The 27,594-nt window shown below is 36.5% G+C and overlaps 1 protein-coding gene and 1 long non-coding RNA gene across 2 annotated transcripts; one reads left to right on the forward strand and one right to left on the reverse strand.

Annotated features, from left to right (window-relative positions):
• Positions 1-645: 645 nt before the first annotated feature.
• On the forward strand, positions 646-3,287 carry LOC132311240 (uncharacterized). The gene is made up of 2 exons (XR_009482895.1): positions 646-2,482; positions 3,088-3,287. It is a non-coding gene; the product is annotated as an uncharacterized LOC132311240 (long non-coding RNA).
• A 2,148-nt stretch (positions 3,288-5,435) lies between these two features.
• LOC132311239 (DEAD-box ATP-dependent RNA helicase 37-like) lies at positions 5,436-27,321 on the reverse strand. The gene is made up of 7 exons (XM_059809067.1): positions 27,137-27,321; positions 25,847-26,810; positions 25,667-25,750; positions 17,523-17,765; positions 16,927-17,094; positions 15,097-15,210; positions 5,436-6,210 (listed from the first exon to the last, which is right to left on the reverse strand). Exons 2-7 carry the CDS (start codon positions 26,609-26,611, stop codon positions 5,743-5,745), a joined length of 1,842 nt encoding a protein of 613 aa, XP_059665050.1. The 5' UTR covers positions 26,612-26,810; positions 27,137-27,321; the 3' UTR covers positions 5,436-5,742.
• Positions 27,322-27,594: the final 273 nt, after the last annotated feature.

Here is a 27,594-nt window from a genome sequence, read left to right on the forward strand (position 1 = left end):
AACTCTATGAGTGAATTTGTATATACAACCCTTAAGGCCTACAACTCAAGTGAGAAATGGTGTGTTGACAATGGTTGTTCAAGGCACGTGACAAGTGATAAGTCTAGGTTTGTCTTTCTTCATGACTTTGATAGAGGTGTAATTTTGGGGGACAATTAGAGAGCCAAGATAGTTGTAATTGGGACTATATCCAAGACTTCTGAACTTCCAGAGATACCTAATGTTCTATTTGTTGAAGGACTCAAACACAACTTCTTAAATGTGAGTCAACTCTGTAAAATAGGTAATAAGGTGTGCTTTGACAAGACTCGGTGTAATGTCATTAATCAAGCTTCAGGAAAGACAGCCTTCACAGCCACAAAATCTTCAGGGAATATGTACATTGTTACTGAACAAGGCACAATAGCTTCAATCAAAAATCCATTCAAGAACGAAGGTGATGAGGGGTACAGAAAACCAGATCAAGTGAAGTTCAGTGATTCTTCAAAACACAAAAGCTCAAACCTGTAATAGGCTTCCAAATTTGACGATTAGAGACAAGAAGAAGCTAAGGTCTTCTATGACAAAAAATAATGGACAGTATAGTCATTTTGCAATGCTATCTTTCGGTGGATCAAAAATTCAATATGAAGCCAATGATGAAATAAAGCTAATTACTCATCATTCACTTCAGAATCCAAGTATTCAGCTCTCTCTCAGGCTAATTCTCAACATGTGTGGATGAAGAAAACAAATTCAGACATTGATTATCAACTTCAAAGTTTATCAAGTTCATCATTTGATTCATCAAAACCACTATTTCTTGGAGACAAGGCTCATCAAGCAGGTATCACAATCAAACCACTAATTTTATATAGACTTTCAGCCGTCAGAAATTCTCTAAGAGTTATCTCTCACCCTCTCTAATCTACTTCATTGTTGGTCCCGCTCACCTTTTGACTTTCAATGTCAAAAGGGGGAAAAAATGGACCTAGAACAAGGATTATTATATCCTTTGTTCAGTATATGTGTATCTTGGTTGATTACATTTGTGGGATTTGAGGTTTTAACATTAAAAGGCAAAAGGAGGAGATTATTGATTCCAATGATTGTTTGCCTTTATAATGTCATAAGGATGACTTAAGTGTTTCAATGTCAAAAGGTGAGCTCATGGTCTAATCCTGCAGATTAAATTAAAGCTTGGTTTGCATTTTAGTAATAACACATTCAATAGAGGTCATTTGAAATCCATTTGTTATGGTACATTACATCACACACCTCTATACATGTTCTTCCTCAGCATATTTCTGATTCATATAGTTTCTGGTAATCAAAATTAAAATTTGTCGAGTACAGGGATATATTTGTAATTACCGGTATCTGAATTGTCATTTTACATTTGCCCTTGATGTTACATTATGCCATTGAGCTCAGAGAATCACATTTCCAAAACGTATTCTGCCTACAGTTGCAGAATTCTGCATTTCATGACATCTGTCCTCTCAAGGGGAATTTATGTAATTCTGTATGAAGTTCACAGGGGTATTTAGGTCACTAAAGTATGCTAAGATTATTTGAAATCCTCTGGGAAAGGTACATTTTATCATAGATCATTGTTCACAGGACAACATATCAATTTTCTGGTGCATTGTATGTAAATGAGAAATCTTTCACAAGGGCATTTCAGTCTTTTCAAGCATGTGTATGGACACTGCATATTTACCGTTGGATGCTACAGTGATATTCTAAGCACAGAAAATTTCATTTACACTGGATTTATAGGCTGCTACGCCAGATTACTAGTATATATGACATGTGTCCCCTTCAGGGGCATATTGGTCTTTTCAATGTAGATGATGCACATGACAGACACGTGCACTGTGGTCCTAGAGAGAGTGATGATGATCCACATTTCATTGCTTAGGCACAATGTTTACAATTGCTTCTCTTTACAGCTGGTATGTGTGTGTATGTGTAAGGCTAAAGGGCTGTGTGCACTAGTGGACAAAACAGGTGAGTTGGCAAGCGTTGTGTGGTCCATTCACTCAAAGTAATATCAAAAAATTCCCTCAACAATGATTGGTAGAAGGTAATATATTCCTATCCATTTTAGGGCTGCATTGTCCGGAGTATATATATGTTGTTATAGCACTTTGTTGTATGTGCCTTTTGTGTGAGCTGCGAGAGCCCACTTTGTGAGCTACATTGTGTGACACTTGAGAGTCCAAAATAACATGAAAATTTTCTGAGTTTTGATCCATTGAGTGAGCTGAAATTCTTCCCAAACATATGTATTGTGAGTGTATACAATTAAAGTTGAAGAATATGACCTGTTATATTGTTTTCCGGTGCATTGAGATGGTGCAGAGGCTTGTTTTTGGTGTGAGGCATCCACAGAAGTTCTAAGGGATTGAGACAAGTTTGGATTGACTATATACAGCTACAGAAATCAAGTTTTCTCCAATATTCTCACTACAGTAGATTTTTGTATCTCAGACCTTATGTATGTTCAAGTTTTCTAGTTTAAGCTTCTGATCTAAGTAGCATATGTTGTGAACTTCATGAACTACGTCTGAGCAAGTTTTTTTTTTATTTATGATTTGAGGCTATTGAAGTTGAGTTTTCAAAAGGAAAATGGTCATTTTTTAAAATGAATTTTGACACCTTGACAGTTATAGTTTTTTGGTGCATACACTTCTAATTTGAGGTTCATAAGTTGATATCTTGTTGTATTCATCTTGTTTATCTTCTGAGCAAGTATATATTGTTATTAGGGAGATGTGTATGCCATTGGTGCCAATTCTAAATTTCACTCTTGAGACCTAGCCAGAATTAGTTTTCTGCAAAAACCAGTATTGTTGTGCACTAAATTGGTTATACCTTGCATTTGAGTAAGTGTATCTTGTTGATTGAAGACTCGGGACATCAAGCTTAGGACTGTATGACATCAAGCTTAGGACTGCATTGTATCTTGACATCTCAAACCTAATTTTTTGCAAAAACAAATTAGGGTTTGAACACTGGTTTCATCTTTGAGTTGTAACTTGATTCTTATCTTTTGTAACAACCATCGTATGATGTTTATACATCTTTTATATTGTGTTGTAGAAGCTATTCAGAGCTTTGAAGGTCCAAGCAGGGGTGCTCCGGACATGGGGAGTGTTGTGTGCACAAAGGTGAGCTAGAGTGTGTACCGAGTGAGAGACAGCCGAGTGTGCATCGACTTGCTTCACAATTAGTGAATTTTGTATTTGGTGTGTACCCAAGAACCAAGTTTATTATCCCTATTAAGAGATGTTTTCCTTGAATATCTTGGTGTTCTTGTGACTCTGGTTCTATATTAAAAACTTGTGACGGATTAGAGTTTCAAAACTCTAGTGATATATGTGAGTTATCCTAACAAGCTGTGGTGGTTTATATGTGAAAGAAAAATGTTTATATCCTTGAAAGAAAGTGGTTGAACCAATTCACCCCTTCCCTCTCTTGGTGAAGAGAATATGTATTTCACGTGTGATGTAACCTCAGAGTATGAGAGTAAGTGAGTGAGGTAGGGTAATAGTTTTATATTCTCTTATTTGATACGTAATAACGAAATCTCTCTCTTCATGGACATAGCTCTACAATTGGGTGAGCCATGAAAATATTGTGTTATGTGTGGATGGGTATAATTGTTATCTCCATACATGCTTGAGTGATGATGTGAAAATGATGCTTCCGCTATGTATTATGAAAAAAGAATTTAATTTTTTAACAACTAGCCATGGAGTGAGTTGAAGGGAGTTAATATTTCTTACAAGAATTATGGCAAGGTTTTGAATTCTAGGAATTGTAGTATATCTTCACCTACAAGTCTCATAGACACGAAGTGGGTGTGTAAGAGAGGGAGTGTATGTCACGATCCACCCGCCTTGTCTAGATATTATCTACTCTGCAGATTCACTATGCTCCTAATTACGATTTTCATAACACACATATATAGTTAAGAGACATTCATACATATGAGTGTCAACAACTTCTCTGCCAAGCAAGACAATATGAAACATGAGAGAGATTAGCTTCTAAACAGAGTGAGAGAGAGAAAGGGAGAGAGTAAAACGAATACCCTTTAACCATTTTTTTCCCCTTTTCTAATTTTGTTCCGCTTACCTATGTAATCTAACCTTTTTTTGATCTTTTATATGATATGCGAACTGAATTTCTTATACTTGATGTTCTATGGCATCTTATTCTATTTTTATTCTTCTCTCGTTAGTTAGGCAATAATGAGGTTTGAACCCCTCGAACGTTGAAGTGGAATAGTGTCAACTGACGGGTCAACTTTTTACTGATGTTAACAACTTACTAAATCCATCTCGACAGCGAGGCACAAGATCATTTTTCATTTTTCATTTTTCATTTTTCAGTTTTCGTTGTTATTATTTGAATCATCAAACATGTTTCAAACTACTTAATGATTTCCACTCCCACACACAGTACACAAGCGAGAAAACCACCTTACTAGAGGCTATCCCACTTGTGATCATTTTGACCATTCATTTGAAATCAGACGCTGAAATGAGAGAGTTAAGATTGAATGGCACAGCTCATTAAGCCACAGAAATATTAAATTTGAATAGCACCACTCATTGAACGCCCATCATGCACTAGTAGTTGTCAGAGTCCCACCACAATAACTCCTTAAATGAAAGATATGAAAGATTATGTTAAGGCCTGACATAAACCAATAGCATGAACCACTTGTAACTTTTAGATGCATCAAAATGAGTCTTCTGGTGCACTTTAAGCAAGTCTCTAGCAATACACACTTCAAGATATCTAATGGCAACAATTAATTTATTCGGCCTAACTATTCACTTTGAGTATCATTGCCTCTCTTTTTGTTTTGCTTTGGAGACCATAACGATTTAATGTTGTCAGACAACGAACATGGACCGAAAATGGAGTACCATCAATAAAACTTGGTGTTTGATCTTCATAGTATGAAATTTTAGTACATACAAGAGAGAGAGGATAAGTAACACCAATAAGACCTGGTGTTTGATCTTCCTAGTATGATATTTAGAACATACAAGAGAAAAAGGACAAGTACCAAAACCTAGTCTTTGATCTTCCTAGTATAAGATTTTAGAACATGCAAGAGAAAAAGGACAAGCACCACCAAGAAAGCCAAGTCATTGATCTTCCTAGTACGAAATTTTGGAAGAACATACTAGAGGAAAAAGATAAAAAATTCTTGTGTGGGGATGATGACATTAATTTACCTACAGAATAAATGCACATGAGAGAGCAAAGTAGTTGTCTCAGTCACCACCAAATTACAAAGTCTTTAAAGTTAGAACTCCCTTCCAGAACAAGGTGGGTCCTACAGACAAAGGAAGAACCAGAGCCTCGATAAATAATATCCCACCGCCAAGATAATAGAACGTGCCTATGACACATAAATGAATCCTACTACATGTTCCACAACTCATCACCATAAAAAATTGAAGTGTAAAAGATTACATGAGCAACCCCTACTCTGCTAGTAGTTATTCACTACCATATTGTCAAAACTATGAACCTCTATCTTCACAGTCCCAATGCCAAACATACAACCCCCACTCTGTAACAGTTAAAATTAAGAGTACAGAACATAAGACTTCAAATTCTACCAGAACAATGGGGAAAAAAGAAGGCAAAAAGTTGATCTATAAAATAAGTGAGAAGTTTAATATCATTAACCAAGAACCATTATTTTAAAAGAGAAAAATTGATGTAAATACGCTAGTCCCATGCACTTGTAACCCCGGCACCATATCCTCCCCCATACCCACCGCTGTTGTTGCCCCCGCTGTAGTAATCTGCACCACCCCTACTGAAAGAGGAGTCCCTTCGAAAATCACGACCACCAAACCGACCTCCCCCACGACGATTCTTCCCACCACTGAACGAAGATCGAGCTGCAAAACGGGAGAGCCAAGCAGGTACTTCTTGATTTGATTCTAGCATCAACTCAGATAATGCCCTGGCCATTGAGGAATTGTTCTCATTAAAGAAGGCAGTAGCTAACCCAGATTTCCCAGCTCGGCCTGTCCGTCCTATACGGTGAACATAATCATCAATGTCATTTGGAAGGTCAAAGTTGACCACGTGTCCAACATGGGGGATATCAAGACCACGTGCTGCCACGTCTGTTGCAACCAAAATTGGAGTGTTACCACTTTTAAAGGATCTCAGTGCCTGTTCTCTTTCCTGCAGACATTGTCAAAATAGACAGAAATGTTCAATAGTGCACTTTAACCTATGATACTAGCAGCCTTGAAACAGCACAACACCACGCACACACATGCGCAAGCACACAGAAAGAGTAGTAGTATCTGCTGGCTATGTTACATGGACTCGGGTATGCGTGTTGGATATTGATATGTATCCATGCAACGGACATGTCAAAAGCTCATACAGAAGGACACATGGGCACGGCTAAATATTTATATTATTTAATATTTTTATTTTTTTCCTCAAGTAAAATAATGTTTTTATTTAACATAGTGTTCAATATAGGCATTTCACCCATTTTGAAGCAATAATTAAATAAAATTGAATTATTAAATATATATTTTAAGTGCATGTCCAATGAAAAGGTCGGAGCATTTTGTGCATGTAACATAATCAGCTGATGGCAAATTAAAATGTAGGAAGATACAACAGAACTACAGAAATCAGGAGTTTTAAAGCTAATTTGCTGGAATTCAAAAACATAGGTGATTCTTAACTAATAAAATTAACAATGATTAGGACATACATTACCCAATAAAAACTATGCATGGCAATCACATAAGCATAAAAACATAAAGTAACTTACAAATCCTATTGCTCGATATGAGGACCCATAGATCATTACTAAATACAAAACAAGGCAATTCATGGTACCTTTGAAACCATATAATTTGGATACAACCTATTTTTCAAAGCCGGAAAATTTTATGGCAAGTAATCAACCAGACAATGAAATTTGAACACCAAACATTGTTCTAATTAATTTTATTTCAATATGCAAAGCTCCACAGCCATATGTCCAATTTGATCAACAAAATGAACACATTTCCTCCGAGTGTTGTGGTACAGAGTGAAGGCCACACAATAAACTAAGAGCATTCTTTTCTTTTCTTTTTTCCCTTTTTCCCTAGTATCTGCATTCAAGGAGCAGAACAACCTGATTCTGAAACTGAAAGAAATTTTTTTTATGAAGTTTTGAGATCCATTCACCGAAAAAATGTTAGCACAGATAAAAACAGAAGTACGACACGATAAAGACACGATGATCTAACAATTTTTTTTATTTTTTTTTTTTTTTTAAAAAAAAGGAAAGAACGGCTCGATAATAATAATTTTTTGGGGGGAGGAATCTTCCACTGGGGCTTTGAAATTTTAGTTCTCTTGCTAGTTGGGTGATGGGGAGAAATTGTAAATCTATAGACAAAATTGTTGATTTTTGGGTTCCTTGGGACCTTTTCTTTGGCTTTGGACCTTGTATAGTATTCGGGATGCGTTCCCCCTTTTGTGAACGCTTTCTAATATATTCTTACTTATCAAAAAATATATATACAAAATAATTATTATATACACAAAAAATTGTTTTTGCTGATTTTATACAATGTAATAAAATCACTATTTTACAACTTGGAGCTAGCTGGATTTTTTTTTTTCTAAACTTAATATTATTTTTCTACTTAACTCGTATTATGTTTTAAAATTACATTGGAACACCATTTAAAAAACAAAAAAACAAAAAAACAAAAATTGAAAACCTATCAAGTCGCGTCCTGAAAATATATATTCAAATTCCTGGACACATGTCCGGCCATGTCCCATGCTTCTGTGTCCATTTCGACACGGTCATGGCACCCTTAGAGTGTAGCGCTTCTAATTTCTCACCAATGCAAATGTTCAAGAAACATTACTTGCAAAGCATATCATCTCAAACACCGCAAAAGGAAGTTTCCAATGACTTCACAACATCTAGGTAAGGTCATATATATTAGGTTGTCTATAGATTTTGCAAATACATTCTATTTGTTCTAGAAACCCGTCTCATTCAAATAAACAAACATTGTGTTTCAAAAATAACTATTTAGTTGTTTCCTCACATCTAGGGCTGTAAATGAGCCGAGCCAAGTAGTGGTGTGTTCAAGCCAGACTAAGTTAAACAACAAGGATGTTTGACCTCGAATCAAGCCCTCAAAATATTTTCCAAACTCGACTCATCTATGTTTCACAAAGCTCGAGCTCGGCTTAACAGCTCATGTAGTGGACACCTTTTGAGCAGAGGGAGAATTTTTTTAGAGAGCTGAGAGAAATAGGGAGAAAGAAAGGATAATCGATAGAAGACGCCAACGCCATTGAGCGTTTAGAAATGCAAAGAACAATGATAAACAATTGGTTTAAACTCCATGAAATTTTAAAAGCAGCCCCATAATAATCAAATTGAATAAAAGATGATTCAGTGAAAGAAACAAATTGTAACCTCAAGTTACCTTGGGATTATTTTGAGAAAGAGAGAGATAAAGACAGAAGTGAACGGACAAAATAATGGATCATAGTGACCATCAGCAACGTGAACCCAGTGTTGTCTATGGCGGCTAAGGTTTGATGATTTTGATCGTGTAAAGGCATGAATGGAAGTGGAAACTCGAAAGGGGTTAGGTACATGTATATATAGAGGATGGGCTTGGGTGGATCATTGGCTTTAATTAATTGGGTTTTGATTTTTAAAAGGACCAAATTATTTGGGTTGGGTTGGGCCTCATACATGTGTAAGAGAATAAAAGTTTTGGGATTTTGTATTTGGGATGAATATATATTTTCATAATATATATATAAAACATTTTCACGAGCCTAAAACAAACCATTAGCCAAGATTGTTCACAAACAAACAAGCCGAGTGGCCAAGTGTTTTAGCTTGTCTCGTTTAATAAACGAGCCTATAAATTTTGTTTGAGCTTTAGTTCATTTACTAAACAAATGAACACAAGCATAACCCATGTCGAGTCAAGCCCGAGGTGTTCATCTCTTCTCTTTTTCTTCTTTTCTTTTCTTTTCTTTTTTGTCCTTTTGTTCCGATACACTGCTACAATGACGAGTTGTCCACCATTATAATTATTTCCCTCTCCTCTCTTTCTTCCCTATCTCCATTCTCTTTCTCCTCTCTACCACCGTCTTCCACCACCTCTCTTCTTTCCTCTCTCTCTTTTTTTTTTTTCCCTCCTCCAACCGTACAGCCACCTTCTCCCCGTCAAGTCCTGGAAAAATCTCCATATTCATAAATTTCTCTCTTTTTTTTTTCTTTTTTTTTTTGACAAGTAATAATAAAATAAAAAGGCGTTCAAGAGGGGAACGCATTCCTTAAACAAGCGTGGAACCAGGCCTAAAGCCCCAAAGAATCCAAGAAAATAATTAAATCATCAAAAGAGGAGCAAGAACTCTTCACATAATTGAAAAGAACGAAGAATGTAAAGTTTCAGCGTTGCCATAGATGCCTCCTTCCTTTCGAACATTCTACTATTTCTCTCCTTCCAAATGCACCACCGTATACAATGTGGGACAATTCTCCAAAAACCACGTACATCCCTTCTAACACGACAACCTCTCCAAGCATGAATCAAATCCTTAGTAGATCGTGGCATTACCCAACGCATGCCGAACAATCCAAGAATAAGATTCCAACAGTCGCCACAAGACAATGCATAAGGAGGTGATCAACTGACTCCCCATCCTTCTTGCATAGGCAAACACCAATTAACAAAACTATTGCCGCTTTTCCTCAGGTTATCAATCGTCAGAATCTTACCCCAAACAGCAGTCCAAACAAAGAAAGCCACCCTAGTTGGAGCCATGGATCGCTATATGGTCTTCCACGGGAAAACATAGTTATCAAAATTAGAAAGATACGAGAACAAAGATCTTACTTCGAACCGACCGTGGGAAGAGGGAACCCATGTCAATTCATCATTACCCCTACCAACTCCCTCCTGTCGATACAAAAGATCCAAAAAAACACATACCTCGTCCAACTCCCAGTCCTGAAAAGAACGCCAAAAGTGCACGTCCCACGTAATCCCACTACTATCAAGACGATAACAATCAGCTACATAGGCGTAATACTGAATAATCTAGGAAATGTACGAGATAGTGGTTGATCACCGCACCAAAGATCTTCCCAAAAATGAATGTGACTTCCATCACGAACTTTGAATCTAATATGAGCAGAAAAGGCATCACATCCCTTCCAAATGGACTTCCACATCCCAACTCCACCCACAAGAGAAACCGGATGTGTAGACCAACCGCCAACCTCTTCCCCAAACCGACAAGAGACTAACCTGGGCAAGGGCGATGTCTTTCCCCCCCGTATCTCCATAACCATTTGCCTAAAGAGCTTGATTAAAAGGAACTAAACGTCTAATGCCAAGACCACCCATCTTCATAGGCTTGCAAACTTGCTCCCATCTGACAAGGTGATACTTTAACTCGTCACCCCTTCCTCCCCAAAGGAAGTCCCTTTGAATTTTTTCAATCCTATCCGCAACGGAACAAGGGATTTGGAACATAGATAGAAAATAAGTGGGGAGGCTCGATAATGTACTCTTAATAAGAGTAACTTTACCCCCCTTAGACAAATATTGCTTCTTCCATCCTGCCAACCTCTTTGCATACCTGTCAATCACTGAATCCCAACTCCCCACTATTATCCTTAAAGAGACCCCTAGGGGCAAACCCAAATAAGGAATATGAAAAGAACTCACCCTGCATCCAAGAACTGCAGCTAAAGAAGAAATATCCTGAACATTCCCTACCAAGACAAGCTCACTCTTAGCCACGTTTACCTTTAGCCCGGAAACCACCTGAAAGCAAGCCAGGATGCACCTCAAATATCGGAGTTGAGACACATCAGCACACAGAAAACCAGGGTATCGTCTGCAAAAGTAAATGAGAGATCTCGACCTGATCGACCAAATCTCTACCCACCCTGAAGCCCTTAATAAGACCAAGATCCTCTGCCCTGAGCATAAGTCTGCTTAAGCCCTCCATGACAATAAGAAAAAGGAAAGACGACAAAGGATCACCTTGTCTTATGCCCCGAGTGCAACCAAAGAAACCAACGGAAGAACCATTCACAAGAATTGAAAACTTGACAGACGAAAGACATGTCTCAATCCACTTCCTCCATCTACTTCCAAACCCCATTCTTTGTAGACATGTCTTATATATTTCTCTCTTTGCTCTACAATCATATCTAATCGAAGCGCAACCATTGATTGTGATGACCAAACCTGGCAAAAAAGACTTGGATTCAAACTATCAAAGGCACCAACAAAGCCATCAGATGTAATCTCCTTCTTCCTCTCTCCAAAAACACCAAACCACTCTCTAAAACTCTGATTTTTATTGTGCTATATATGTATAAATTTACATGGAGGAGCTATGTTTGCTACAACTAATATTAGTTTCTTCTTCTTCTGCTCTAAAAACCATAGCAAAACCTTCTAATGTTGACCCCAAAAGACCCTTCCCTCATTTTACAAACCTAATTACTCATCCTTTTCTTACACAATTCCTCATTTGGCTAAACACAAAACCACTCTCTAAAACTCTGGTGTTTTATTGTGCTATATGTGTAAAAATTTACATGGAGGAACAAATGACTATGTTTGCTACGACTAATATTAGTGTCTGCTTCTTCTGCTCTAAAAGCCATAGCAAAACCTTCCAATGTTGACCCCAAAAGACCCTTCCCTCATTTTACAAACCTAATTACGCATCCTTTTCTTACACAATTCCTCATTTGGCTTCCAACAATTTCGGCCTTCTGAAGAGACTCAATCACGTCCTCTGTAAAAGCACTTCCATAATCTCCACAAAAATGACCCATTATGAATTACTTTGTATTTGAATTCTCATTATTTACGATTGGGAAATGTAGGAAGAGGGTATACACTTTCTCACATACCGCCTGTTAATTTTGGAATATTTGTTAATGGGTGAAGTTTGAGAGCTAGGTTGGAGTTTGATTTGTTTGTGGGGACTTCTTTGATTGATATGCATATGAAGTGCGGTGAATTCGACGATACTCGTTCTCTGTTTGATAAAATTCCCGTTATAGATATTCCATATTGGAATGTGTTGATTGCAAGATGGAATTATTCATATTACTGAAGACTGTATTATGTCTTGGACTGCTATGATACCTGGATATACTCATTATGGTTATGCAGAACAAGCACTAGAATAGACCCATATGTGTGTGTGTGTGTGTGTGTGTGTCTGTGTGGAGATATATGAGCCACTTACCCGATAGTATAAAGATGGATGTACATGTATGCAGTTAGTTTTCTCACAGATCTGGCCTCATGAGTTGCGATTCATTTTAGAGAGAGAAGGTCGGTGTAAACGGTGGTGGGTGGGTGGAGAGAGAGAGAGAGAGAGAGGAGGATACATCTTGTACTTTCAATTCCATTTGAGGTCATTTCACCGAGTTGAAGGGCATCTCTGTCAGTACGCCCAATTTTTTTCACAGATCTAATGAAAATTTGGACAGGAGGAGGTATTAGTTACCAAGTTTCAAAGTTGAGGGGATTTTGGAGTAACTTTTTCAAACTTAACACCTCTGTATAATTAGGCCAAATCTTAGGGAGGTCAGTGTATTTACCCTACAAACAATGATGCATATGCCAAATTCACATTTGGCTTGGAGGAATAACATTTGAGGAGTTCAATCAAAACAGCTTTGCTTGTATAGTAAACAAAGATATAGACATACATCTCTAGCTGCCCAAACGCTCCTAACTCGTAGAAGTTTCTTGCGAAAAAAATATATAGAAAAAACACTTTCAACTCAAATAAACAACAAATAAATCCTGGACTAAAGATCCAAATGGCCTCGGCAAAATTATAGTGAATCTACTTAGAAACTCAAAAATAAATGTAAACTTCCAACAGGATTTTAGGCTTACAAATTGGAAAGCATCATAATAGAAACTCCCATCAGGATTTTATGCTTGCAAATCACAAAGCATCATAATTATAAACCAACTTCCATCAGTAATTAAAATTTTCCAAGATAGGAACTAGCTGTGAATTAATTCTAGACATAACTAAATTACAAATTTAACCATATAAACAAACATTTGAAATAAAAAATACGTACTACTGAAAGGCAAGTCACAATGTTGTGCAGTCAGCTGCAATTAGCCTTTTTTTTATATTATGTGAGATGTCTGAACGTTCAAATGAGTCATGTTTTCTCAATTTTTCAATTCACTTCATTTTGATGAAATCCATCTTCTGATTATTTATCTGTTTGGTGATAAATATCTAAGGCCATTGACGTGAAAGAAATAAAAGCATATGGAAATTGTGTTGGTGGTACAATGATTGAAGTTATTATGGATCAATGGAGTACAAATTTAACTTAATAAACACTGGTAATTTCTCAGATCATTCAACAATTGTATCCAATTTACAATGTTAATTGATTGAATCTTCTAGTAATCACTGATTTCAGTGACACATTCATTTTGTTTCCAGCTAATCCTTGACTTCCAAATTATTCTTCGTGCAGAACAAGTGTGACCACTTCAGTTGATATGTTTGGTATAGATGTGGAAAGTATTTAAAGTTGCTGCAAATGCAAATTTATTGTTTGAACTGTGTTTAATTTAGAATCTTAATCAGCTGAATAGATAGACAGATCCAACTATTTATCAGCTGTATCAACAAAACAAACATGATAAAGAGGATGACGATGAAATTATTGTATTAGGAGCCAATTGTAAACAGCTATGGAATTGAGAAGAATGAAGAAATTTTCATGAACTTTATGGAGGAGGACTAGAAGAGCAAAGATGCAACATTTTATCTTCTGATAATTGTGATGTGTTTCTTATAATTGTTGTACAAAAATTAACAACTACTGCTTGTGTTGAATATGTTATTATGACTTGAGATATATAGCTTTTCTATTTATATGAGTGTGATCTAAGTCCTGAAACTTGGCCAATCCCATCCATCCAAATGGAATTAAGACAAGGACGATGATGATGATTATGATGATCAAAATGATACTTTCAAATGGTCTGGTTGGTAAAGTCTTCTCACTGGCTGATGAGGTGATAGTGATACATTCTGGCATCGCAGTATTTTTTAGTGAAGCATACCATGTCCTTTCTGAACAACATTACATAGCAGATAACTGAATAATACCTCACAAGATAACATGGCACTATCCTACTCTTCCACGACCTTCCAACATGAACCTCAGCACAGAATACTCTAATTGTAAAGGATGTTCCAAAATAAACACAGGAAGCCCATAGGCGTGACACCCTCCAAGAACAAGCCCAAAGAAGTCACGGCAGATAGCTGATAATGAATCAGCTGAACTAGCAGAATGTGCCCAAAAAAGTCAAGGCAGATAGCTGATGATGAATCAACTGAACTAACAGAACTTACCCAACGAATTCACGGCAGACTGCTGATAATGAATCAGCTGAACTAAAGCTAAAATCGTATTTGGCAATTCAGATTCTCGCACACACAAAAAGAAAGAAAGAAAAGAAAATAAAAAAACACTTTCTGATGCTCTTACAAAACCAATGGAAGTAAATGAAATGTGAAATAATCATTGGTTTTTCAGAATCCGAGTAAGAAATTGTTATGCTTAGGTTAAGGTTCACTCCAAAAAGAGAGCTCTCATACTTCACAATTTAGTAGAAAACGATCATTCAAATAGCAAAATGGGGAGAAAGTAATCTTATTCGTTAGTGTACAGCCTGAAACACATCTCACTACCAAACACGTTATTCCCTAATCTGTTTCAAATTTTTTTGGTTTGGGTGGGGGGGTGGGGGGGGGGAGGGACGGGGAGGCAATATCTGTATATTGCCAAGCATGCTTTCTGTTTCGAGAAAGACATGAACAAAACAAAAACATTCTTTTGGAAACTCGGAAACATGTAGCAACTCCAAACATACACTGTACAAGTTAAGTAATAAATAAAGTACTTCTATCATTGACATACACCACAGTATCAAAACCCAGCATAAGAGAATGCTTAGAGTCAAAAGTGTAAAACAAATGTACCTGCTGTGATCTATCACCATGAATAGTAGTAGCAGGAAAACCATTCATACACAACCAATGTTCCAGTGAATCGGCTCCCCTCTTTGTCTCCACAAAAACCAGAGTCAGAGCTTGCTGCAATACCAAACAAAAAAGCAATAATCATGTGAGTAAAAAGCAAAATTCAAGGAATTTTTTTTTTTGACAAGATTGATTTCATAAAAGACACTCGCTCCCAAAGAAAACAAAAGTCGTTCAGGATGGCCCTATAGCTTTAAGCTATCAACAAAATCCAAAAGACAATCAGTAGAACTACAATCCCGCCCATTAACCAAAAAGAATAAAGAAGTAAGAATATTGTATTTAAGAGCCCAGAAAAAGGTCAAGGATTTTTTAGTTAGCTTACGAACTGAGGAAACAAACAAGGCTAAAAATAAAGAAGGGTAGGTTTCCAAAATGATCAAGCATTAAGAAAACTGACTTCCATTACCAAATTGTACCTTTCTCTGTCTTTCTTTTCTAGTAAGAATTCAATATCACCCTTCTTTACTCTTTGAACCCCATTTTCATCATTCCAATGTCATTTTTATTTGAGGATAACTTTCACTTCAGAAGTAATTTTTGAATCATTTTTCGCACTTTTTGTTGTGATCAACAATAGAATAACTTAATCCATAATGGTTTATAGATATTTATAGAAAATGTTGTGAGAGTGACTTTCTGAAATTCACTTGCCAATATTGATTATAAAAAGAAAAAAAAAATGTCCATATAATAAAATCTAAGAGAACCTATTATGAAGTTGCAGGCCTGAAGTCCCACCCCTTTATACAAAGGCACCACATGGGCGGTTGTAACGGGTCGGGTGCTTTGCGATCCGACCCAAAAGCTTAAGATGTTAGGCGGGGCTAACACCCAATCCATTTATACCCATTACATTTCCCAACCAGATCCGATGTGGGACAAAGCTCTAATATTCTCCCCCACCCGACCTTGCAACACCCTCATTACGGCTCGGGCCACCCTGCCTACCCGGGTGAGGGCCCGGACACCTTCTGGCCAGGCGCTTAGCGTGACATTGGATCAAGGATTCGGTCTAACTCTTATATCAACTGTAATAGGTCAGGTCCTTCGCAATCCGACCCAAAAACTTAAGTTCTCAGTTAGGGCTAACACCCAACCCATTAATACCCATTACATTTCCCATCCGGATCCGATGTGGGACAGACCTCTAACAGCAGCCATCATCCACAACAGCATATTTGACACGTCATTCCAAAGGGCTTCAAGGAGGTTGTAATTTTGAGGCCCAAGAGTGAAGTGCTAGCTAGAGAGTGATGCCATGGGGATCCCGCCACTACAAACACACCAAAGCATGTGCATCAGCACTACATGGGTGGTTCTGTCTCCCTTTGACCATGTAGGTGCTGACCTCTAGCTAGAAATTCTATACTTGAGAAGAGAGTGAAAAAGAGATTATGGTAGAAGTGTCACTCTTCTAGAGTGACAATACGTTTCTGAGTAAAAGTGACAATTCCCTCCTCCATTTATGAGCTAGGAATTCTCTATCCACTCACTCTATAGACATGGAGGCGACTCTCACTCTCTACAGGTCCTCTCCTTCCCTTCCTCCAGCCACTCTCTTCGGGTCCTTCCGCTGTAACATGTACAAACCTCGTACCCAAATTTTGGCAACTCCAATGAGGATCAAACACAGAATCCATTGATTCCACAAGTACACTCCAATACAGTAATTTAATAATAGGCAGGGTTATATGCTCTACTCCACAAAGGATCAAGCCAAACCACACATTACAAATAAAGAATGGCCTTTTTTATATCTAGTATTACCTTGCCATGAACACCATTTGCCCTCTGTGCATGAAGAAGGTCCATGAGGTGGCTTCTCTTGTCAGACTCATGAACAAATTCAACTCTTTGGACGATCAAATCAGTACTTGAACCAACTCTTCCAACAGCCAGAAATATGTAATTTGAAAGAAAATCAGAAGCCAATTTCTGCATGACAATCAAAAGTTCCAAACGTGTCACAAAGATGCAAATGAAGTAACCATGGCTTCCATGCACATAACTATAGCAAAGCTGCCTATTTTGCATGATGTGTGTGTGTGCTGGGGGGGGAGGGGAAGAACATTTGAAACAACTGTCTCAATGCAGGTCAAAAAATGCAATCAATATGCAGTACAAGTACGAAACAAGTTTACAGCGTCAAACAAGTGTGTATATCTGGTGGTAATCAGAAGCCCCAACAAAAAGTTAAATTACTAAAATAGCAGCACCATGCAGCATCAAGCCACCGGTATGGAAAGGAAAAAAAAAAAAGGATTATATTTTTGTGGCGTGTGGTTATATAGAACTCTTTGTGAAGCCAGACAAGCCTAAAAATAAAGATATAAAGTAAAATAAAATAGATAAATAAAACGAACCTGTATCTCTTTTGGAAAAGTGGCGCTAAACAGCATTGTCTGTCTTGCACCTGGATGAGGCATGTCCATTTGCTGCACAATTTTCCTTATTTGAGGTTCAAAACCCATATCCAGCATTCGATCTGCCTCATCTAGAGCTAAATATCTGATCATCTGTAATGAAACTCTAGCCCTCTCCAGTAAATCCACCAATCGTCCAGGTGTTGCCACAAGTATATCAACCCCTCTCTCCAGATCACGGAGCTGGCCAAGTACAATATATAATCAGTTGATGAGTGAAGGGGGAAGAATTTAGGACAACAATTAAAATGCAGCCAACCCGAAAACCACAACCTAGAATAATATAAATAAATGATGTCTGCATCAATGATTCACAATCTGAGTAAATGAAGTGAAAATAAATGCAACCAGAATTTCAAAAGAGCACAATAGACTAAGTTGACATTTAAGAAAAAATATGGAAAATAAGCTTCAGTCACCATCTGTTCAATTTCAATTCAAAGTCAAAATAAAAATTCAGGATGAAACTACAAAAGTTCCTTCTTAAAGGAGTTAAGAAATATGTTAAGTGTGGCCACCCACTCATGATGACTGTTCGAATTGCAGTAGTCCTTACTCAAGTTTACCCTAGAAAGTAGAGACTGGGTTCACACTATATAACTGAATAAAAATTTGTGTTTTCTGCTTGAAAATTAAGAAAGCAATGCCTGTAGTTTATTATATTTGGAAAGTAGACCAGTGAAAATGGGACCGCCACTGAATACGTTATTAAATTATATACAGGGATATCTTTCAGTTCCTAATAAATTGCTCAAGGATAACACTTGTATGGCCCCATCAATCTGTGATCATTTACTCAAGTATCGAATAAGCCATTAATCAGGAAGCCAAAAAGTTTGTGCAAAGAGATAATGTAGCAAGTACCCAAAGAAAATCCTGAAAAGCTATGTGCCACACTAGAAAGAGATTAGGTAAACCCCACAAGATATAAAAATTTGAGCATGAAATCCCAATAAATAACCACTGTGATTAAACCCAAAATTACAACAGCCCCAAGCTAATCGATAACTTCTGCTTTGTCTTTGCATATATAGCATAAGTCCAAAGTATGTTGACCACTGTCAATTACCCATCCAACCACCAACTAATATAATCATGCTTTTCTTTTCTCCTCTATAAATAATTGATCTACACATACTGTTGGCATCACCTACATTATATATTAATATATATCATATATAGGATGTCGGATGAGGGTAAAGAAAATGATGGATGAGACATCAGATATGGCACATGATTTGGGACAAAGACATCAGGGAATTGTCCAATTCCTAGAGATCAGATAATAAATAATAAATTTATTCCAAAGCTGCACTTTCCACAATAATGCAAACCCTACACCTCGTATTAGACACTACCACAATTTAAAGCTGCTGGTAAAGATAGTTTCTGATTGTATCAGTACTCTCCACAGTAGCAACAAATAACTCAGCTCTGCTAAGAGATGTTCTACTGGTTAGAATTGCTACAATTATGGATGCAACAAAGTGCATCAGAAAAAAAAACATGATACCCAATTACCAATAACCTAGTTCATGCTTCCTCTGATTATTTACATTATTTCAGAACTTCCGGAAAGATGTTATTTCTTTGTTGAGAGGCAAACTTGTATTTTTTTAGACTAACCGTAACTCTTTAGCATAGCTATTGGAAACATAGTAGTCAGTGAAGAGACAATCCTGATTCTGAATGGGAAGCGGCAAAGTGCAAAGCAGAACAAAAATCATGATACTCAATACAACATAAAATTGGTTTATGCCTCTAATCATGGTCAAAAAGACATTATTCCTATTCAAGATCCAAACAAAGCCTAAATATATCAAATATAACTTAAAATACCCAAGTCAACATTCATGTTAGTTGTTCCTCTCAATTAGAAAACACAAACAAACCAAAAAGAAGATCAAGAAGCCTCTCTTGATGGTCTCTACTACTATCAAGTCCCAATTGTTAGGATTCTGAAGGAAAAGGAAGATGAAAGCCCTTTCAAACCTCTGTATCGCCCAAAATTTAACACTGGAAAGTGTTTCTTTTCTTTTACTTTTTTCCGGTAAATGTTTCTCTTCTTTTATTGTTCCTATGCCTTCCTATAAACTTCATTTAGCTTCAACAAAGACAATGATTTCCATTGTTCCCCCTTCTCTCAGTTTCATTGAATAATTCATATGAAAGTGAATCAAGTGATATATCAATTTCTTGTAGTTTGTTATAGACTTATAGTGTGTACATAATCCTTTTTAAAAAAAAAAAAAAAAAGCTTCGAAATTACAGCTTATACGCCACAATTACAGACTGACATTCCACCTAATATCTATTGTATCTTTAAATTTTATCATCTTCTAAATAATTGCAAATCCTGCTGTGAATGTAATTTAATGTTGCAATTGATAGTCCAACTCATAACTTGTCGCATTGTGTTTAAATTTGATGTAATGATATTGCATTAATTATAACACACCTGCAATCCTAATGATATAGCTGTTAGAAACCACAAGCTACCCTCTTCACTTATACTGATTAGAGATTAAAAAGGGGCTGTTAAGTACCACCACTCATTAGAACATATCAAATAATCAATATCGAATATTGTAGTCTCCGACCTGTAATTTTTAATTCATATAAATAATCATATATCGAATATCACACGATACCAACAGCCTATCAGTACAAATAGCACAGACTCAATGATCACTGAACTAATACTCCATCAAAATAATGATTGTATATTTAAAGTGCCATTCCTTACTATCATGTCATCCTAGATCACATTCGTAGACGGTTGAAGTAGTTCCAATTGGAGATAAAATGAGAAAAAATCAGTTCAGACTTGAGATGATTTGGAAATGTGCACAAAAGGCCTTTAAATGCGCCAGTTGGGAAAAGTGACATAGCCCATATTAAAGGGTAATGCTGGGAAGAGGAAGGCCGAAGTTACCGTGGATAGAGTTATTAAGGATATGATAACATGTGGTTTGACTGAGGTAATAGCTTAAGATAAAGTGGAATGGAAAAATTAGATTCATGTAGCTGACCCCAAATAGTTGGGAAAAAGGCTTTGGTGGTGGTTGTTATAGATGTTTCCTGCTCTCAGTTCCAACTTCCAACACACCACCTTTTAATGCATTTTGCTAGATGGTTGTAGCAAAATTTTATGAACATTTTCCATGTGTTTCTTACAATGTTTCATTGTGCTTCTTAAGTCAATCTCCAATTGCACCCATAACACTAGTTTAAACCATTCTCTTCTTGCTAAATCCATTTTAGAAACCCGGTTTCCCACTCTCTGTACAAGCTCTGGCAACTAAATTATGCTCTTCCATGAACATAATTAGTCTAGCATGTTGAAAAACAAAAATAAATTGGAAAAATCACACTTAACTCACCTCAGCTTTGCCTTAATTGCAGAGGCCTCCTCTCATTTGAAAAGTAACCCTGCCAGTCAACTCCGTTTGACACAGTTAATAGAATGTGTAAAATGACATTTTACCCACAACTTATTTAAATGCTTTTTCATTAAAAATAATACAAGTCAATGAAACTTAAAAGGACTGTTTCTCTATTATGACTCCTTATTTTCACTTTTTACCAGTATGTTCCTATCTCTAAAAATCAACCTTCCATCTCTAAAAATCTGGCTACGAATAAACACAAATCACCCTTTAAACCAATCAAAGTTTGACTTAAAATTTCTCGCTCTTCTGTTTTTAGTAGTTAACACATGAACTTGTTAACTATTCCACGAAAATCTTCACAAACAATTAATTAGAGCTTTAAAAATAAACGAAAATAAATAAAAATAAAAAAAAAAAAAAAAAAAGGATTTTAATTTCCTGATTACATCTATACATAAATACATATATATAGGCATTCTCTCTCTCGCTCTTAAGTTTTTTAGGATACATACATGATATATATGTAACTATATACCTATATATATACACACATATATATCAAAAATTCTTGATGGTAATTACAAATTATTAGTAGCAAAATCCGAAGGGCTCCTTCAACTAGGCCCCCTCACCCACCTCCACAAACAGCTCCATTCATCTCATCCAGGTCCCATGATGTCTATACATATAAATCCCCAAACTTTTCTAACTTCCCCACCTATTTTCCTTCAATTCAAATGATAAACCCAACTAACCCACCATGTTCTGATTTCCATCCATCCCCAACTTATATTAGGACTTCTCAAAGGAAGAGAAGCAAGGACGGAGAGATGCTGATCCTGCATTCTCTCTCTCTCTTCTCTTCATTTTTTGCAATCCCTTCTTCAATCAAACCCTAATTTTTCCCCTTCAAAGTTCTCTCATATATTATAATTTTTTAGTTTATTCCAGAAGAAGCAGGATCTTACTTATGACCAGCTGGAGTAACCGTCAATACGCTAGTTTGCGCTCCTTTCCTAGTTCGTTCAATTGCTATAACTGAGCTCTGACCGTCCCTCCATTCATGACTGCAAGGGAGGGAAGCGCCAGCCCAAGTTATTGAGGAAAGTAGAAAAGGGCTTTCCCTGCTGTTGTGGAATGTGCAAGTCTCCTAAAAAAGGCATGATTTGGATGAATATTTCAAGTGGATGTATGGTCAGAGCAAGCCCTGGTTTTTTGGACTTTCAAGATGAAATCACTGTAGCTGTACAGATGATTGATTCTGGGCATTAATGACTAGCAGATGCTCTTGAATAGAAACCGTGGTCCACGATCATGAAAGAGTTTAGTTTCCATTGCCTTGGATCAGCTGCACTAAAGCAAGAATCTCTCGGATCCCTTCTATGACTCCAGAAAGGAAGTTACTCAGAGCATGCCCCCAGTTAATGAGGTAGTCCAAATTGCAGGAGGTACATACAACCTTGGTTGGGGATTGCTTCTGCCAACTCTAATCACTAATAAAAACGAAAGTATAGTTCTAGTCCCCGGCTACATAAAGGGTGCGGGAAAGCCTAAAGAACAAGCCACTGAGCGAAAAACCCGCGCTAAAAACAAACCTGCGCCTCAGATCTTGATACCCGTGCACCTCAGATAAAAACAGCCGCTGTATGGCACGTAGAATCATAACAGCAAGGCTATCATTTTTATGACCAGAATAGTTACAGGAATTGACTAAGATAAAAGATTAATGATTAATGATTAACGATAGATATTTAATGGAATGAATAACCATACGTTCATGATGTCAGCAATGTGTCATCATCTGACTCAACTTGACTCGATAAATTGGCGAGATTCTGTACTCAAATCTCTTTCCTACCGACTTGGAATGAATTAGCAAAAGCTCGCTAACCACCTTCCCACTAGCCCAGCTGATTAGCCTCTTTTTTATTTTCTTCTTATTTTTGTTTTTCTTTTTTCTTAAATATTTTCTTCTTGCACTATGTACAATGAATGTGCCGTAACATTCTTTTCTCTCTTTTTATTCTTTTTTAATTTTCTTCTTATTTTTTATTCTCTTATTTAGATTTATCACAGGAATTTTATACACTTGGGGCTCGTTTGGCAATCGTTTTCTGTTTAGTGTTTTTGTTGGCAATTTGGTGAAAAAAATAAACAAGTCATGAAAACACATTTGGTATCATTTTTGTTACGTTTTGCACAATATTGCATATGTTTCCAAAAAAAAAAAGACTTAAATCTGAAAGCAAAAAAGTCATTTTCACTTGTTTTTGCCGGTGTAGCTAAACAACTGTAATGAGAATTTTATATATATATATATAGAAAGTCAATAAATATAAATACCATTTTTTTAAAAATAATTCCAACATTTTTTTAAGAAACATTGTGCAACAAATTATTTACCCCATGTTTTTGTTTCGGGAATAAATCACACCATAAAAAAACACATTATTTCTACTTGATATGAAATCGAAAATGCAAAATAGAATTTGTTGCCAAAAGGACCCTTAATGTCCGTATTTTATGTTTCTGAATTTTTTTTCAGCAATTTTTTCTCGGATTATTGCATACTTCATGAATTTTGATTACTGCACCGTTACTACACTTCATTTTTCGGCTTCTTGTCTTGCTGCACTATTAGTAGGAAAAAATTTATTTTATTATGTCTAATATGCCAACACCACCACCCCCCCCCCTCCCCCCCCTTCTCTCCCCCCAACAAATTCCTAGCTCCATCACTGTATATAAAGTCATTCCATGTCGACAGATATAGGACAAAAATGTCATTTCATTTGTTTCACAAACAAAATGAATATTATAAAAGTTTAAATCTGAAAGCAAAAAAAGTCATTTTCACTTGTTTTTGCTGGTTTAGCTAAACAACTGTAATGAGAATTTTTTTTAATAAAAAAAGCCAATAAATATAAATACCATTTTTTAAAAATAATTCCAACATTTTTTGATGAAACATTGTGCAACAAATTATTTACCCCATGTTTTTGTTTCGGGGATAAATCACACCATAAAAAAACACATTATTTCTACTTGATATGAAATCGAAAATGCAAAATAGAATTTGTTGCCAAAAGGACCATTAATGTCCTTATTTTATGTTTCTGAATTTTTTTTCAGCAATTTTTGCTCGGATTATTACATACTTTATGAATTTTGATTACTGCACCGTTACTACACTTTATTTTTCGGCTTCTTGTCTTGCTGCACTATTAGTAGGAAAAAATTTATTTTATTATGTCTAATATGCCAAGTTGCCAAACCCCATCCCCCTCCCCCCCTCTCTCTCTCTCTCCTCTTCCCGCAACAAATTCCTAGCTCCATCACTGTATCTAAAGTCATTTCATGTCGACAGATATAGGACAAAAATGTCATTTCATTTGTTTCACAAACAAAATGAATATTATAAAAGTTTAATTAGAGGACATCAAAAAATCTGTAGTTAACTAGCATTAATGGTTAATCGGGAGGGGAAATTGTTATAGTACTACGACTTACAAAGGACGTTAGTGTTATTTTTCAAATTATAGGGGAGATCTCTGTAATTATGACAAACATCGTGGGAGAAGTAATTGTAAGTGTAATTTTCCCAATTAAATTATAACTTCTTAGTGTAACAAACTACTTTAACCTCTAACGTCAAAATTCTGACTCCACAAGAAACAACCAATACTACTAACCCGGATTGCATTACAGCTTAAATTGCAAGTTTCATCAATATATCATTAAATTTTAAATTGCCAAAAGAAGTCCTTATACTTGTTGTGTCACATTGCCTTGATAACCAAACAATTTTTGTAAATGGAGATAAGTTGAAACTCCCGCACTTAAGCAAAAATAGCAAAGACTACCCATTAACCACAAAATATGCGATAGAATAATAAAATTACATAGAAGAAAATCAGGAAAATTGACAACAATCTTTTTTTTTTTTTTTTGAGAAGTAGGAAAATTAACAACAATCTATAATGCAATAACAACACATACACAAATTTGTGTACCGAAATGTTCACAGATATGTGTTTGTGCAGTTGTATATAAAAGATATGGAAGATCCTACCTTCTTTCATGTCAAGTCCAGGTTTAGGTAAATAACCAAAGCCAACACAAAGCATTCAGAGAGGTCCACAAGTTAATGCTGCAAAGGACCTCACTTGCAAATACATGCAATCATGACAACTTATACAACCATCACACACAAATTGTTAATTTGTTACACATAGACAGATATAATGCTACATCTGAACATAAAGCCTATTAAATAAATAATAATAATAAATAAGATAAAATAAACAAAAATTAATCATATGAATGAACATATAGAGAATGGAATGAGTATAGCAACCCTGACAGTTTAGGCTGTTTTCAAATAGCTCAAAGAATCATTGTACCTGACATTTCAGCATAGTTCACACAAAACAAAGAAAAGAGAGACATAGGAGACATAGGAGAAAATGAAGACCCAATAAAACACAACTATTCTATTACTTTTTTTTTCATGATAACCAAAATACACAATTGTTTCTGCTGATAAAGGAACAAGCCATCAATTCAACTCTAAAATAACGGAAAAATGCAGCTATTGGGATCACAAGTCTACGTATGATATGACATCGGATGCACAAACAGACAGCTCAAGTAAAATAACAGACTGAAAGCTTGGGAAGAGGAGAATGACACCTGTTGATTAATAGGTGCTCCACCATAAGCAACAACCACCCTAACGCCAGTTTGATATGAAAATTTCCTAGCCTCATCATGAATCTGCAAGTTAAATCACAAAGTTCACAATTTCCTTGGATAGAAATTAGCCAGAAAGGAGATCATATACACATATACAGTCATGTATTATAAACCCACCTGGCATGATAGCTCCCTTGTTGGAGAGAGAATAAGGGCAAGTGGGTACGCCATACGTCTCCCATGGGGTGGTCCTTGTGCAAACTGTCCCTTCATAATTCCACTGATAATTGGGAAGCAGAAAGCAGCCGTCTTCCCAGAACCAGTCTGGGCACATGCCATCAGATCCCGGCCTCCAAGAGAGATTGGTATGGCATGCCGCTGCACAGGTGTTGGCTTCACATACTTGCACCTCTGAATATTTAGATTTAGTGCTTCGCCCAAGTCGATCTCCGCAAAAGTATTGACAGGAGGTGGGACGTTATCCCCACTTGTCTCCACTGGAATATCTTCATAGGCATCAAAGTTGATTCCAGAGTTCTCCTGTTCACTAAACACTTCCTCTGTAGCATCTTCATCACCAAAAGGGTTAACTTCCCTCTCCCTCCCACGGTCCCGACCACCACTTCTGCTGTTCCAGCCACCACCACGTCCACCACTACTGAACCCCGGTCGATTATAGTCACTCCGTGGACCATCCCAACGACTCCCGCCTGACGGAGCACCATACCCAGATCGATCATTTCCAGAAGTTGAGCCACTGTTAGCTGGAGCTGGCGGGTCCGCTGAGGGTGCTGAGGCTGAGGGTGGCCGATTGCGGAGATGCGGAGGAACATATGTTGATCGGGCAGGAGCCTTGGTGGTTTCACCACTCACATTATTAGCAGAAGAGCCAGCAGCAGCGTTCTCAGCTGCAGCAACTGAATCAGCCCATGAAGATCGCATACTCAAACTCAATTCACACTGTGTCCAGAATTCCAAACAAATTCAGCTCGACCGCTTACAAAAAGCGTTCAAAACCCTAATATGCCAAAAGACTTCTCTTTCAACACCAAAATTTCGATTCAAATTCCACAATTTTCGTCAACATCAACCACAGAAATCTATAACTGATTGTTTTTTACTAATCCTTGAAATCAAAACCCTGATCGAAACAAAAATTTATTCAGAAAACAGTACATTAACAAAAAGCAACAATGCATATCATAATATAAGCGAGAAAGCAAAAGAAATAATCAAGATCTGTAAAGGGCAAAATACAGCAATTTATTTAGAAGAAATGCAAAAACTAAAAATATAAAAGACGAAAAAAAACAACCTATGCAATATATTTCATTCCCGGAATACGATTAAAAAAAAAAATCGTAAAACAAAATTGATACGTAGAGCAAAAACAGTGTTAATGCGATATAAAGAGAGAGAAAGAGAAGTAGAAAGATAAATAGATAAAATAAGTAGGGAGAAACGTACAATAACGAAACCCTAGAGTCGCTGAAGATGTAAACGCCCTCAAAAACCCTAATTCGCAGATGGAGCTATTATGGGCTATTGAAAAATGGGAGGCGATGCAAAAATATCTATTCTGTTGACACTCTCTCTATATATATATAGATAATAACGTTTTGGAATTTAATTTCAACAGGGAATCAAAATTCCTCCTTTCCGGTCTCCACTGTTCAAATGGAGAAAATAATTAAAAAAAAAAGGAAGGAAAAGATGGGGAGTGCGCAAAGTTCCGTTTGGTTTGTGAAAAATAAAAATGGTTCCGTTTGGTTTGTAAAAAAAAAAAAAAAAAGTTCTGTTTGGTTTGTAAAAAAAAATAAGTTCTGTTTGGTTTGTAAAAAAAAATAAGTTCTGTTTTGGCTTAATTTTCTCAAAATACTTTTAAAAGCACTTTTGTTTTAAAGATCTTTAAAAATAGTAAAGGT

The sequence above is a fragment of the Cornus florida genome, unplaced genomic scaffold (genome assembly GCF_030987335.1).
Source record: "Cornus florida cultivar Cherokee Brave unplaced genomic scaffold, ASM3098733v1 CherokeeBrave_3.0.0_Hap2_Chr06, whole genome shotgun sequence".
Classification (NCBI taxonomy): domain Eukaryota; kingdom Viridiplantae; phylum Streptophyta; class Magnoliopsida; order Cornales; family Cornaceae; genus Cornus; species Cornus florida.

Excerpts from the sequence above, each read along its gene's own strand:
- LOC132311239 (XM_059809067.1), bottom strand. The coding sequence starts at position 26,611 with ATGCGATCTTCATGGGCTGATTCAGTTGCTGCAGCTGAGAACGCTGCT. Across the intron at positions 17,766-25,666 it reads GAGCACCTATTAATCAACAG|CTCCGTGATCTGGAGAGAGG; the intron begins GTGTCATTCTCC and ends GTACTTGGCCAG. Across the intron at positions 17,095-17,522 it reads CTTTTCCAAAAGAGATACAG|AAATTGGCTTCTGATTTTCT; the intron begins GTTCGTTTTATT and ends ATTGTCATGCAG.